The sequence below is a fragment of the Hyposmocoma kahamanoa genome, unplaced genomic scaffold (assembly GCF_003589595.1).
Source record: "Hyposmocoma kahamanoa isolate Upper Pololo Valley unplaced genomic scaffold, ASM358959v1 224, whole genome shotgun sequence".
Lineage (NCBI taxonomy): Eukaryota > Metazoa > Arthropoda > Insecta > Lepidoptera > Cosmopterigidae > Hyposmocoma > Hyposmocoma kahamanoa.
The window spans coordinates 6,529,203-6,546,008 of record NW_020653743.1 but is presented as its reverse complement, the minus strand read 5'-3'; the positions used below and the strand labels follow the sequence as shown (position 1 = coordinate 6,546,008).

General features: G+C 36.0%; 1 protein-coding gene across 3 annotated transcripts in view; it reads left to right on the top strand.

Moving 5' to 3' along the window:
• Positions 1–16,806, top strand: part of LOC113228149 (transcriptional activator cubitus interruptus) — a 179,992-nt gene that overhangs the window by 145,534 nt on the left and 17,652 nt on the right. For all 3 annotated transcript variants that reach the window (XM_026461359.1, XM_026461358.1, XM_026461357.1), the window contains exons 6-7: positions 11,376–11,468; positions 16,048–16,251. In XM_026461359.1, coding sequence (XP_026317144.1) covers positions 11,376–11,468; positions 16,048–16,251 — 297 coding nt within the window. The remainder of the gene's footprint in view (positions 1–11,375; positions 11,469–16,047; positions 16,252–16,806) is intronic.

The following is a 16,806-nucleotide window of genomic DNA, read 5'->3' as shown; positions in this document are numbered from 1 at the left end:
AGTGAATTTAATTATAATAATATGTTTAGTGTATATTCAAATAGGTTTTGATTTGTGTAGGTTTTTATAACACCCTTAACTCTTATAAATATTAGACAGAAAATGAATTAGCACTTTAAAGAACATGTTCAACGATTGGATAGAGACCAGGAGAACTGGCGTTGTGTGTTGACGCAATAGTTTTTACGACACCAAGTGACGGGATGAACTACAAGTTGTGCACCTGGTGGTGAGAGACACGCCTATGCATAACAATTGCAATGCCACACAGAGCTTTAATCGCTAAGATCTGAGCCACTGCGCGCAAGTCCCATGTGCCCGTAATTTACCCAGCACTATAACCCTTCAAAACCGTAACCCCGCATTAAGCCGGGTACTCATTAGCGAGTTATAACTGTAACGTGACAGATACAGTAACGAGGTTCTAGTGTGTACGCTTGAATCAGTCTTCGATCAGATGGCTCATGTCAACCGTACGCGTTCCGCTCGTGGCAAGCTCGCGTACCACGTATACGCTAATTTTTGGTTACATAACATGCAACTGTAGTGGTTAAAGCTCGCTAGTAATGAAATGTGTGTGTGTGTGTAAGAAAAAATGAGTACCCGGCTTTACAGCTTGGCGGCAGAAATAAGTGAGGTGGTAGTACTTCCATGGACGACCTCGTTCACAAGGATCTCCACTACTAAAAAGAATTGCCGTTACACTCACCTCAATTGCTGTTTCGTTAAACAAGATCAGTCAATGTGTAGCTTGATGTACTGCCGGGAAATGAGATAGAAAAATCGGTTTTATATACTTACAAATTGGGTTTAAATGTAAGTTAGTAGCATTACCATTATAATATAATTTATTATCTCCCAAAATAAACACATACATGAGTAAATACTCTAACATACAGCTCTACATGTCGGAGACAGGAGCTCAAATTAATTAAATCCTGTGTTGTGACTAGATAAAAATAGACTGAGAATATTCACCTAAACTTCAAGGAAGTAATAATACACATAGAGTGGAATATACCACCCTCCGAAATCCGGGAATATTGTATTGTATTTTGATTCTATATTTTTGATGTGCTCTCGCAATATTTTACAACGATAGAATATTTAAAAGAAAAGTTTTGAATTCTAATCATTCCGGGAATTGAGAAGGAGGCATTAAACACTGTTTCTTCTAATAATATTCAAAGCTCATTTAACAACAATTAATTTTCATTTTTGGTTTTATTTTCATTTATTTTGTAATTGTTTAAGTACACGTATCCTTTTGTCTTACGTATGATTAAAGGTGAAAGGGTGAACACGGGTTAATCCTAGCATGGACACCAGACTTTCACAAATGAAACTATATTCAATAACATATGAGGATCATAGGTATGTAAGTATAAATTTGTTTTGTGAAAGATAATAAAGATATTTTCAATTTCACTCTACGTGCATTACTCGAAATTTAGATAGATATACTTGCCTATCCGATCTTATTTTATGGCTCTCCTAGCTCCCCCTCTCGAAAAACAACATTCTATAAATAAAACTACGAATATTTAAATACAAAAGTAAATAGAAAAAACCTTTAGCTGTTTACTTAGACAGCAGGTGAATACTTTTAGGTTTTTGCTATTGTTACACATATGAAATGGAACTACTTTTTTGGTCTAAATCGCGTATACTTGTTTTTTCAAACAAACCAACGTCTCGGGTCCTTGGATTAGAGGTCCCATGGTTACGGCAGACTGAGATAGTAAAGTCATCAACCAATAATGCATAAATACCTTCATTTTGAAACAAACCAATTCAAAAAATAAAAAAACGGTTTTAAACTTGAATTACGAGTATATATGGTATATACCTATACACTTCACGTCAGTCATATATAAATATACACTCTATCTAATCAACCAGTCGTTTCAATCCAATTAAATTGCATTCATCTGCCTAAAATTGGTCGATGAATTTTATCGATATACTTTTTTTCTAATTCCTGAGAATCACCTGTTTATAAATCTATTTGTATTTAAAACCTCGTAACATGTGACGTTCCATGAGAAAACGATACATCACCCAATCGCATGTAAGACTTACTTATTTTTAAAATTACCTCACTGCAGTAATCTTAAATTGTCTTTCTAGTAGTACCTATAGCGACGCTATTCAATCAATATTATTATATGTAAGTATGTAATTACTTAATGTTTAATTTAATTCAATGTATCTTTATTTGACTGGTAAATAAAGTATTTCCATGAAGGTCGGGTAGATTTTGACATTTCGTAGCGGCCATGTTGTTAGGGCTGATTTTGTCAAATCTGTGTTTATTTTTCAGTCACTAAAGACAAATCATCATGACAAGTTACAGTGTCGACCAACACGTTCAAATGATGAAAATTTAATATCAAAATGGGTGTTCTAATTTATTTAAAAAAATATTATTTTTTTTTGATAAATTAATGCCTATTAAGGCAGCTTTGCACCAATGCCCGTAGCTGCGCAGTTTAGTGTATGAGAGCAATATTATCAGGTCATTCTCGGACTAGTATTCATAATTTCCGTGGCTAATTTTATTTTTTAAATATTCAAGAATATTATCGAAATAGTGATAAAAATCGAATACTTAAATAATAAAAATAGCTATGGAAATTAGGCAGTTAGCACTAGTCCGAGAATGACCGACCGACGAGCTTCTTGGCACGGTTTTCCATAATCTACACCGGCTAAATGGCACCTTTTCTCGTCTAAAATCACATTTTATGGCCCGCTACCTGCGAGTTACCACCTCTGATGGTGGAATAAAAAGCTTGTTAGTAGTTTTTTTTGCAGACTGAATTCTTTACAGAAATGATGTTCGCACTAAACGGTTTATGACGTTTTATGGTTTGATGAGGCTTCAGTTCTGGTGATTTTAGTTTTTAAAACTATCTAGCTACTTTTGGTTACCGAAATGGTGGTGGTAGTTTGTCTTCTGCCGTCAATGGTCTTGTTAACAAAATAATTATAGTGCGGCTATAAATAATGAATTACGGCTATTTGCCAAGTTTTATTGAAATCGGTTACAGGAAAGTGCGCGAAACCGGATTCATCCCCCAGTTTGCCACCCTTAGAAGTGGAATAGTATTTTCAAATTTAAATGGAACCAACATTGAGGCACACTTTTTTCAACAAAAAAGAATCATCGAAATCGGTTCACAAATTATTTGCGTAACATACACACAAAAAAAGCAACCGAATTGAGTACCTCCTCCTTTTTTTAAAGTTGTTTAAAAATAGTTTCCTTTGTCGGTTCTACGGGGAATTGAAACTTTCTCCATTAGATAAAACATCTAGTACAGTAAATGTGAGTATGTAAATAATTTGCTTGAAGAAATTGGTATACTTAATACATTTTCCGTAATAATAGTATTTTATCGAGTTCTTAGTTTATCGTAACTGTTACACATAGGAAATGAAACTATTTTTCCGGATTTAACTATAATGAAAAACCGGAGGTAACTATAATGAAAAATAGGGTGGTTTGCATCAATATTAGACATAACTGGTTGAAGACTGTACCACCTCAGTCAACCGTGACCATGGGACCTGTAAAGGGCCCGAAACGTTGGTTTGTTTGAAAAAACAAATAGACGCGATTTAAATCCGGAAAAATAGTTTCATTTCCTACGCGGATGTTTGTTTTTTCAAACAAACCAACGTTGTAATAATATTATATATTCCGATTTATGATAAACTTGTAATTTACTATTAATTAGTTGTAATGAACGACATGACGTTGGAATTATCAAAAATACGGTAATACAATTTTAAGTGAATAAATAGAATAGAATAAGCTTTATTGCACTCAAAATAAAAACAGTGACCATACAAGATATAGTGAAAGGTACAATCGGCGGCCTTAACTCTCGACAGCGATCTCTCCCAAGCAACCTTACAAATTACTACGGAGTTTTTTTTCAACTCTCGAGAGAAATAAATATAGGCCAAAAAAAACATTTTTCCCAGCCCGGGAATGGAACCTCTTCGTAACAGTCCAGCATGGTAAACGTTCGGACACGAAAGCAGTTTTTAAGTTTTATAATACCAAGTGACAGGACAAACATGTTATGCATATGGTGGTAAGTGACACGCCTGTCCACAACAGTTGCAGTGCCACTCAGAGCTTCAAATCAAATTAAACTCTCATATGCCTGTAATTTTACCTGCACCTGTACCCTTCCAAAACGGAGCGCAGTAATGCTCACTTTACTGCTTGGCAGCAGCCATAGTAGTGTGGTAATACTTCCCTGGACGAATTCTTTCACAAGGAGCGCTACTGCTTCTAAAAATGGATGAATTCTAGGTGAAGGGCAGTTAATGGTGCACAAAGCAGTTAAACGGTGTAGATTGAATCGAATATTCCTTTAAACAAACTTCATAGAACAAACATACTATTGATTAAGATTTATTGATCCATAATTTAATTAAATTAGGTATTAAGTGTGTAATTTTTTATTCGTCTGATCGCATAACCCTTACCTTATTTAATAAAGCGTTATAGTACGGGCATATTGCTTAATCTCATATTTTTGCCCATTTTTTGTAACTTGCATAAGGAGCTGTCATGTCTAACATGTTAATGTAGTCATACAGGTTGAACTTTGGCTAGCATCTTGGGTATCATGCCCATGGCATTAATTTAACCTTAATTCTGACGCTTTTGCTATAATCTAGTTCTTTGTATCTTTTGTGTGTTTAATGTATTCCTCATAGAAACATTTTACTAGCAGTAAGAGCTTCTTGTAAAAGAGTTCGTCCAGGGAAGTGCTGTCACCTTGCCTATTTCTGCCTCCAAGCAAAAATGTGAACCAACTAAAAACTAAAAAAAAAAAATACACACTATTTTATTGTATTAATCGATAAAGATAAATCTCGCCTATTAAAATAGTGAGTGTTCATTTCCTGCATTATTAGTTGGTTTACAACAATTTAAAATACAACATTAGAGAACTTACAGAGTATATCCGAATATAAAATAATGGAATCTATTTTGGAATATCTCAGCCACAGTTCTGTTGTAACGGTTCAAACCCATTTTGAACAATAAATTAACTACAAATTATGTTTATTCCATTGAATACCATGATGTTTTTATTACCACGATATTTATGTATTTTTAATAAAAATACTTGACTAGTTTGGTGTTATTGTATCCACAAAGATCGAACATAGACAAAGGTAAATTCCTTTCATCTGACTGAGCACGAACAAGCGCTTGTTTCCAGACCGGGGCTAATAGATTGCAAAAACCTGAAGCTGAAGCTCAAGCTGAAGTAGATCTCCTTGTGAAATAATTCGTCCAGGGAAGTACTGCCACCTTACCTATTTCTGCCGCCCCGAGCATTAATGTGAGCATTACAGCACTTCAAATCTTTGCGGTTTGGAGCTCTAAGTGGGCCTGCAGCTGCCACAGATAAGCGTGTCGCTTATCACCAGGCGCACAACTGATTTGTCCCGTCACTTGGTTTCATTAAAAACAAAGTCTCATTTAAAAAAATAGCAATATTAAACATTTGTGAACATTTATAGATATTTAAAAAAAAACGTTCCACAATTTGTTTTCATTTTCACTGCCACATAGAACCGATTAGCTACATTTTAATTACTCCTAATGAAGTTAAAAAAAACTCATGTTCCTTTCTTTTTTAACGGAAACGAGATGGTTCTTCTAAGGTATGACCACCGATTTTGATTGTGACCTATCATTATAGTTCAAGATATTTAGAAAACCAAATGACTAATCGAGTGATACCATGTCTAATGTCGTTCTTTTGTTAACATGTTTGCTGCGAACTATAAGGACCTTTATATTCGCCGCAAAACTCATAACTAAAAGCACCTCATTAGTATGCAGTTACAAAGATACGGCCGAACCCATTGACATTCATATTTTAACGCTAAACGTGACCACTAAACCACTAGACGCCGACGATCCAGATACTAATTTTACGCCCCATCGCCAACGATAAAAATTAATACATCAGACTATCTGAATACACCGCCAAACGAAAATCAACCGTACCGAATCAAGCACCACTCAATATTATAAAGTTACAAAAAATAACATAAAGATAATTTTCGAATAAACTTTTTGCGTGCGGTTACACCAATGTCGTTAAGGTGACCAGTTCACTAATGGAATTCGAAACAGTCCCGACTTATTGGACTTAAATTCGATCGATGATAGATATTTTTTTTTAGTTTCCAAGTTCTCACAGAATGAAGACATAAAATTTTTGGAAGTCTAACTCGTCGGCGCGTCAAAAGAAGACCACATACAATTTCGTTTGGGGTTTTTAGTATTCTTATTTTCTTGTTGGGTGAGGTTGTTCGCCAAATTGGTGGTCGCTGACGCCTTGTGGCCTAACCTATTATTTTTGGCAACAACCGCTTCGAACACCGGAGAAGCGTGATCAACAAATCTAAACCGTTTTGTCCTTTTTTTGCTTTGACCCGCAACGTGTTTGTTTTCGAAGGTATCAGATACGTGATTATTATGGAAATATAAGACCAAATTATCATCGTTATGGCCAGGTATTTTGATTAATTGTGTAAAATTTCTTGGATCACGATCTTTATTATGTTTTTTTCTACTTTTATCATTTTTCGTTCCTGTTCCTAATCCTCTATTGTTAATATTAGCTTTTTTGTTTTGTCCAAGATAGTTCTAAAATCAACAATATAGTTATATTATAATGTTAATTATAGCTTTACTTATTTTTATTTTTAAAATATACAGGTAAGGTAAAAAAGAGAATAAAAGCTTAAACACTAGAAAGTAAAACTAGGGTTTTTAAATTGTGTTAATAAACTGGGTCCCCGTGGCAAGGTGCCCAAGATGCTGGCAACGTTCCCCCTTTGTATTGCTATGCTAATGCGTTGGGCAAGGTAGCTACCTTGGGTTTATCAGACAGTCCATTAATTTGTTGGATAAAATTTTGTACAGATGAAGTGCACTAAGATCCTACGGGCCAAGGTTTATAGCTTTTGAGATGTGGTGCTGCAGAAGAATGGAAGGAACGCTGCTCTAACGTTGTATAGCACGGGTCGTCACATGCGCCATACGTTATAGAATTGAAGCGTTCTCTCATTATTTAAAGATGACATTAAATAGTAGACGTGTTTCTTGTTATGCTTATAAATATAAAGAAATATTAGACAACATGTTGCTCCAATCCCAAAAGTAAGTAACTAAAACACTTGTGGTATAGAAATCGGACACAACGACGGTACTTAGATACCACAAACACCCAGACTCGAGGCAATTTTTAAAGCATTTTTGGATATATATACGTAAATAAGCCCTCTCCCTTTCCCTTTTCTTTTCCTTTTATTTCTTCTGCTAATAAATATATGTGGACCGAGCCCTTCTAATACTATCGTTAAGACTAGGTCAGAGCCTAATAAGTCGCCCATGTTAGGGACCCTAACTATTCTTACGCCTACCTACACTAGAATTAGCGTCCCTTGAATTCGTTTAGTGTAATAAGGGTTTTAATTATATCTCCAAACTGTAGGTACAACTAAAAAGTAAAGTGACAACCCTACGTCGCATTTTTTTTATATACCAAGTGACGGGACGAACAAGTCGTGCGCCTGGTGGTAAGACTAAACGCTTATCCATAACAATTGCCACTCAGAGTTTTAAATCGCAAAGATCTTAGAGGCACTGCGACCACTGCGCCCGTGACCTTGAGACATAAGTTGACAAGTCCCATGTGCCTGTAATGTCACCAGCAACCTTTACCCTTCTAAACCACAACAAAAATACTTCCCTGGACGATCTCTTTCACAAGGAGCTCTACTGCCACCAATGTTATTACAGGCATTGATGCGCCGAACAGGCAGAAGTTGACTTACTTATTTTATTATACTATGCTAATATGTTACGAAAGGTAGCTGCCAACCCTTGGGTCTCAGTCAGTCCATTAATTTGTCGTATTAACTGCTGCCTTCCTACAACAATTTTTATTCAAAATAAATCTTACAACATCCGCTTATGTTATCTTCGTTCTCTATAATTTAATTCAGAATAACGATTTTTATAGCGGCAAGTATAATAAATTCGTTGACAGTGTAATTTACAAGGCACGTAATAAAATCAGACATTGAGTACGAAAACGCAAAATACGACTGCTACATTGTTGGAACGCAAATTTAATTACATCGTTTAGGACTAAATTAGGTGACGACTTACGCGAGTCCTCTTAATGTAAATTGTAACTTTGTGATATAATTTCTTAAAGATGACCGTCAACTTACGTTACGTATTAAAGGGATCCAGGGATGCACCGCCTTATTGCGTTCCGGTTTTGAATGGTAAGGGTGCTGGTGAAATTACAGGCACATGGGACTCTTCAACCTACGTCTCAGGGTGAGGGGCGCACTGGCAGATTAAAAAGCGATTTAAAAGCTCTGAGCGGCACTACGACTGTCATGGACAAGCGTGTCGCTTACCACCAGGCGCTCGACTTTCTCATTCCGTCACTAGGTATCATAAACAAAGATTTTAATAGGTCGTTGTGTATTACAGTTAGAGATCCGAATAGGAAGAGTATATTTACTTGAACTTCCAGGATGTCATGGTGGCTCAACGGCTTATGCCGTGGGCGCTGATTCACGGGTTCGTTGGGAAATGAACTTTTGCCCCTGAGTGAATTCCGTTGTTCTGGTACTCATAGTGCTGGGAATTCTCTAGTATGAACCCAGGCAATTGGAGTGGTTGCTTGGCACATTATTACATGGAGTGGTTAATACATTCCTCTGAAATCCCGGAATTATTGTATAGTATTTTATACTTTGTCTTCTTTTTTTATAATACCCAAGTAAGACGAACAAGTTGTGCGCCTGGTGGTAAGCACACGCCTATCCGTAGCAGTTGCGTTACCACTCAGAGCTTCAACTGCCACTGCGCCCGACACCTTGAAACACCATAAAGAATGCTCATATTACTGCTTTTCGACAGGAATCGGTATGACTGCAGTACTTCCGCGGACAAACTCTTGTTCTAATGTTACTAAAAACCATTGACAACTACTGACAATAAAGAAATGAAGATTTTAAACCCATGCGTACACAGGCGTACTTAATTTTATATGGAAGGGATTATAAGCAATATTAAAAACCATAAACTCCATAAACAGGTTTGCAGCCTCTTAAACATCTCTAAAGAGTGTTAGTCACCTCAGGCGTAGATATTGAGACGTCAACACGACACGTGAGAGAATACAAAGTACCTACTTAATGCTTTGTGCTGGTTGATTAATACACAATAGATAAATGCTCTTGTAATTTAGCCCTCGTTAAGCAAAAATGTCTTCTAACAACATTTACTTAAGATAATAGGACATTGTGTATTGGGCGGTACATAAGAAATTACCAACGAGAGTTTGTTATAAGCCCGAAACCGAAGGCTGAGTGCTTTAATGCCTAGAGTTAGTATTTAAAAAAAAAACAGGTTATCGGCTATTCTTCCATATACAATACGACTCGTACTAAAATGTTATCAAAGGCACAGACACTTGCAGCCACAATGTATTAGATATGAAACAAATAATTTCTAAAATCAATACAGCAGAAGCAGAGGAAAAATTCCTATTCTTCGATTTGAATTTAGAGGGGTTTAAACTTAAAGTTAAAAATAAAATGTTGTATGAGTAACTAGACGATATGTTCAAGCATAGACATTAATCAGAAGCATAAAACGATCAAAAATCACGAAATGACCTCTAATTTTCATGATCGACAACCGTCACTACGGATTTTTTGAATCCCTTTAGTTTTAGAGTTATTCCGCTAAAACGAATTTGGTACTTTTAATGCACAAAATTCAACATCTCCTGTCGCATGTCACGCGAACTTCAGGCATATATTTGTTTCACAAATTTGGGCGGAGCCAATGTCAAAACTTTTTTGGCATGCTCTCTCTTAAACTTAGTAAAATATAGTTTAATTGCAAATGTTTAGTTTTTTTATACTTCAAGTTTACGCCAAATATACGTTCAGATTTTTCGAGCGTAAAAACTTTTTGCCTAATCTTGACGTAAAAAATCCATAGGGCGATAATGTAATAAAAGCCCGTGGGCCTAATTTAGGACATTACGGTCGACTTTCTGTCATGCCAATATTTTCGAGCAAGTGCGATGAAAATAGAGATTCAGTATCCATTATTGGATACTTTTATTAACATTCTTAGTTCGTCTATTGCCACTCAAAAAACATTCTGAATTACCTACTTAGTTATTATCTTAAAACTGAGATTAAAAAAAATTTTTGACTGCCTCCGTGGCCGAACGGTTACCATGCCGTACTGCCATGCAGAGGTCCTGGGTTCGATTCCCAGGCCGGGAGAAATATGTGTATGGCCTATATTTATTTCTCTCGTGAGTTTGGGTGTAATTTGTGGTTGTCTATGTGTGTGTCCATGGCACCCGCGACACAGGGTTTCCCTAGTGCGGGGCTATGTTGAGTGTGTGCGTTATTATTATTATTAAATCTTCATAGTATTAGGCGCATAGGGGCGTTACCCCCGAAGTACAAAATTCCTTTCTTTTTTCCACCATGAATGACTTAATTACGGAACAACTCTCAAAGTCCGTTAACGAAAAGATGCTCCGTTCGAAACTTTATAGGTAAGTTCAAGTCCAGCCGGATCTAAGAGATTTTTCATTAGTTTGTTCGGGCTTTGTATCCGCACTAGTGGAATACTTTCACAAAAAATGTATAAATAAATATCTTTAAAGGAAAACTTATACAAATGCGTTTGTACTTCATTACAAAGATCATGTTCCCACAGGACGATCTTGTTTGCTATGTTAATCATTGCGGGAGCTAACCGCTCGATCATTAGATCGCCGATCGTGAGCCGCATGCGCAGATTGGATCCGTTGATCGAGATTGATCGAATGGATCATCGATTAGGTAATTTCCATTTTTTAATACCACCTCTATTAATCGCCGCTGCAGGTGCCGTCTTTGATGGGTTAGAAAAACATAATGAGACTTGTATTGAGAAGGGGATCAGAAAATTAAAAGCGCGCGAATGACTCGGAGACGAACCAGGAATTGGAATCTTACACACCGCAGTTACTTCTTAATCGTGCAGTGTATTATAGGGATACTTATACACACTTATGAGCAGATTAATTGTTAGTAAAGTCATCAACATTAACCCATTTATACTTCTTACTGCTGGGCATGGATCTCCTGTCAAGCGATGATTTAGTTCATAGTCCGCCACGCTGATTTTACACAATTCCCAAGGGCTGGTGAACCTTCTTCGAAGCAATTATGGTTCAATTATACCGAAGTTACTGATTTACTAAATTATATTTGTCTGTTTGTTGTAGGGCTAGAATATCTAAGTGCTGCAAGGAGTCTACATCCGGAGCTTCATGCTGGAAGTACGTTAGCCAGTCAGGATTTCCAGCTTAGCTTAGAAGGTAAGGAAGAAATGACTTCGTAAACATTTAGTCCAGCTATAATTTATTTTAGTAGCATAGTTGAACCTGATATACTTACCTAAAGAGGTCTGTATTGTGGATTGTATAAAATGTAACATAGTAAGCAGGTTAATCAACTGAACGTCAACTTTTTTAATGCTAAACTAACTAACGTAATGGTTATATTAATTAACTCTTAATTTCTAATTACTGCACCATTAATAATTATACCTTTTTCTATTTACCAAGTTTTATCGGTTACCGGAAAGTACGTGAAACCGAAATCATCCCCTAGTTTGCAACCCTTAGAGGTTATCTTGTTCAAACTTAAATGGGACCTGTTGGTCCCTCAGTATTCTGAGGTCCTCGTTTTCCAACAAAAATCGCATACCAACACAAAAAATACAGTTGAATTGCGAACCTTGTCCTTTTTGAAATCGGTTAAATTCGATTCGTACTATTTTTATTGTGTTATACCTTGTGTCGTAGCACAAAAAGTTGTTTATTATAATTATAATTATATAGTGTATTAAAAAATAACCAGTATTATCTATGTAATGCATCAAACATAATCCTTGAATATACAGAGTGGAACATTCAATTAAAGTAAAGAAGTCAAAGTGCTAAAGGAAAATTGATAACGGATACTGTTTTTTTACATATCTCAGGACGCAATTACTCTTTTGTCGGCCCTTAGAGTTAAGGCCATAAATATATCATATCGTATAAAGTAGGCGGAGTGTATTTTATCCAACAAAACGAACCCTATCAGCAAGCTCATATCGTTAGCAAGTACTTATACAGTCTTTGTTGCCTCTCAAAAGGTATTTCAAGAAACAAGGATGGCAAGTTTAATAGCTTTCCAGTATCGCGTTAAGTTTTACGAGTGTACTTGCAGAGTGAAATAATTCTTGCTACTTTTGTGCTTTTGCGAATTTCATTATTTCACCAAGAACTATATTTACTTTATGGAGTTCTTAGGGTTTCCCAAGTGCTACACATTACAAATGAAACTATTTATTTATTTAATCACTCGTTGCACAGGAAAAAACAACCAAAAGTTACTGCTTATTTCTGACAGAAATTTCTTCCTGCCGAACAGGAGTACAGAACAATAAATGCAGTAGAAGTGGTTTGTTAGCGTCTGACGCGTGCCAACTAAGTTCTCAAAGACCTATCTGAGCTCAGTTCGCCATTTTTGCCTTCTTGGTATGGTTATGTTCTTTCGTGCAAATTCTCTAAAATCATAGAAAAAAAGCCTTATTGTGTTATTTTGGAGTGCAAAAATGATAGCACCAAAAATAGTACCCGTGGTGGTATTTCATAACATCGGACAGTTTTATTTTAATACATTTTCAATATTTTTTTGTTATAAGAAACGAAAGTAAAGCTTACATAAACCACTATAATATGGTCGCTTCTTTTTTGGAGAACTAAATTAAAAACTCCAATTCGTCGTCGTTCACCAATTAACCGCTAGATGGCAGCACATTGATTGAAATTTCAATATAATATCAAAAAGTCGTAACTTGTAATAATAGGTATTGATGGTATTGAACTTTCAACGATTTGTCAACAGGATAAAGTTTAAATTATATTAACAATCCAGAATTTGTTATTTCCTATAACAAGATTTTGTAGTGTTCCAAATTAAGAATGTGTGAGTTTGCGACACCGATTCTGAAGCTTGATTTTGATTGACTCTTCCTAGTCGAGGTGCATAATTGCAATTCACAACTGGCCGATCAGACATTTTAAATCGGAAGAATAGTTGATTTAACTCACAAATTAGCAAGATATAGTAGGAATCAGGTACATCTTCTCGCTCGGAAACCAATCTGATTTCGAGACTCGGGCGGGCTACCCGATCGGATCGATTCCGATTAAAAACAGCCTGCTGGTAGTAATCGAGGCTTAAGGCATTTTCCGTTGTTTTTTGTCTTCTGTGTACAGAAATAAAACAAATAATCTAACCTCCGGTTAAAAAACCCACCTCAATAGTCATTCATCCCTGAGAGGTGGAATATTTTCTTGAAATTTAAATGGGACCACATCTGAGGTACCTTCTTTCCAACAAAAAAAGAATCACCAAATTGGTTCACAAATGGCGTAGTTGTCGCGTATCATACACACAAAAAAAAAACAATCAGACGAATTGAGAACCTCCTCCTTTTTTTGAAGTCGGTTAAAAATATGTAATAAAAAAACAATATCATAAACATGAAATTATTAAAACTATAAATACTTAGATAAATACATATTTTGTACTATAATATCTATAAAATGGATGGAACTGTCGATAAATAGTACATGTTAACTCTCATTTTGAAAATTGCTAAGGATTTACTATCATGAATAGTAATGGGAAGAGCGTTCCAAAGATAAAAACCGGAATTGAAGTATGAAAAAGACAACTGGATAACTTTTACGAATGTAAATCGCGCATTGTTTTTTTTTTTTTCGAATAAACCAACGATCCGGGCTCTTGACACACTCTGATACACTCCTAATTATAACTAACGCATGTCGGGAACTTTCAGATATTGGCACTTAAAAGTTTTTTATCACCTAAGTAGTTACTTGTTATGCAAGGCTGCAGTTGTTATTTGATGCGAGTGCTTGTATTGAAACCTGAACAAGCGAAGGAAGCAGGTTCAAAAATAGATTCATGAGCGTAGCGAGGGTTTCAAGACACGAGACGAAAACAACTTTGCTGCCGAACGAAACACACAACTTTTCACCTCACTATAGCGAGGAAAACAGTTGAACTATAACAAATCAGTTTTAATAAACAAAATTAGTTATTTTTATTACATTGTCAATTTAATGTCAACCATAGTAAGAATAAATGTACCAATGAATTTTCATCGCATAAATAATGTACGACAAAATCGCGTAGCTGAACGTGTTATTATGTTTTAAAGTTAGGTACATCATTTCTCTGATCCTAAACATGTTAATAACTCAGTTTCACTAAAATGTCGATTGCGTTAGTTATGATTAGGACGTCTTTATGTCCTGTGGTCACGGCTAATGATGTCATCAACCAGTTATGTCTAATATTATTGGAAATCATTCTATTCAGGAACTATAGTTACAAAAATTATTAATTTTGGTACCTTATTTAAAAAAACATATTCTATTTCACTCTACATACTTATTTAGTAACAGTAGAGCTTGTTATGATAATTAACACAAAGATCAAACACTCAGAAAAAATCCCTTCGATCCGGCCAAATTCGAACCGACGTCTTCTAGCATACCGTGCCAGGCTAAAAAGTCGTTGAAAAAACCAAATACAAAGAGACGACAACAAGGACATAGAAAAATTCTTGAGGTCCGCTGGTTCGTTCCGTGGCTAAGTTGGTATAGCGTCTGGCACGGTATGCTAGAAGACGTTGGTTCGAATCCGTCCGGATCGAGGGAATTATTTCTGAGTGTTCGATCTTTGTATTAATAATTATAACAAACTAGTGGAGTAATTTCACATAGAAAATGATTGAACATCAAATTCAATAAACATTTAAACAGTAGAGCTCTTTGTGAAAGAATCCGCCTAGAAGTACTGTCACCTAATTAATTTTGCCGCCAAGCAGTAGTGTGTCACTAAACCATAGCTCTGAAACATGTATTTTGTAACTTCATAATTGGTATTCATGACTATACTATGTATTAACATTTTATGGACACCTTATAACCATCTTTACATGCTTCAATCTATTCCCAAGATTTGTAATATAAAAAACTTAGAGAAACTGCAATAATGTGAGCATTTTTGCGTTCCGGCTTTGAAGGGAAAGGGTGCTGGTGAAATTACGGGCATATGAGACTTGTCCACTTACGGCTCGGAGTGACAGGCGCAGTAGCAGTGTCGCTTAACACCAGTCGCACGACTTGTTCGCCCTGTCACGTGGTATCATAGAAAAAACATTATTAATTTACAACTTTGTCAAATCCTTTTACCATGGTGGCAAGCACTATATTGTATATGATCGACATGATAAGAAGAAGAAAAAAATATTTACTTAAATATTTTGATTAATATGATCTCAAATTGATCTCACCGGACATTGAACCCTCCTTATTCAGAGCCCACAATACAAACCGCCGCTAATGTCGACAAATATAATAATCTATATCAACATAAATAAGTACCACTGTTGAGCACGGTTCTGCTAATGAAAAGAATTGAAGCAAATACTTATTTTTGTATTTTATAATATCAAGTGGCGGGACGAACCAGTCATGCGCCTGTTGGTAAGCTACACGCCTGTCCATAACAGTTGCAACGCCACTTAGAGCTTTAAATCGCAAAGATTTAAGGGGCACTGCCACTGCGCCTGTCACCCTGAGACATAAATTGACAAGTCCCATTTGCCTATAATTTCACCAGCACACTTGCCCTTCAAAATCGGAACACAGTAATGATGACATCACTGTTTGGCGGCAGAAATAGGTAAGGTGGCAGTACTTCCCTGGACGAACGCTTTCACAAGGAGCTCTACAGCTACTAAAATAAAATACTTTCTTGTCATACAATGTTCTCAATTTCTTATCACGAAAAATAAAATATTTTCAGGTTCAAGGATAGCATCACCAACTCGTCTCAGGCTATCAGGAGGAGCCATTGGTGCTTCAGTGAATAGAAAGCGAGCAGTTTCTTGGAGTCCATATTCCGCGGAATCGCTAGACTTGGCTGCAGTGATCAGAGCATCTCCAGCTAGTCTTGCTGTTAGGGCTCCTTCAGCTGCTTCCACTGGAAGCTATGGACATCTTAGTGCTGGTAAGTTAATAAAAGTTACTAATATAACTATAGCACAATGTAGTTCTGGGGTACAGTTGAACCGCTGCATATTGGTGGTTGGATTGCGAAGTTGTCGTAGAATGCAACGAAAGAAATACAAGAGACTTGCAGGTTAGATAATAAGTACACCAAGCTGTCTTAATTGATTGAACAACACTAAATTTTTGATTTTAAATTTAAAGGGAATTTAAATAAAATAATAAGTGCGCATTTGACTTCCATTTTCGATATATTCTTTACCTGATGAGGTCGACGATGTGCCGAGTTTTAGCATTCAAGGAATTAGTCTGCATGTAGGGAATTGGGGGGCTAAGTGTTCGCCGTATTACTTCATAGAACTTCAATATTCAATATGTTTATTTGCATTCCACATTGGTATACAAGGTACCATAGTACAAAGAACAGAACATGGACCCTCTTGGGCACAACGAAGTAGAAGGGAAGAGAGTAATTAGGCTGTTTTCAAATTTACATTTTTGCTAAAAGATTCCAATCAGGAAAACATTTATTTATTAATAAGTCTTTAGTTTAGTT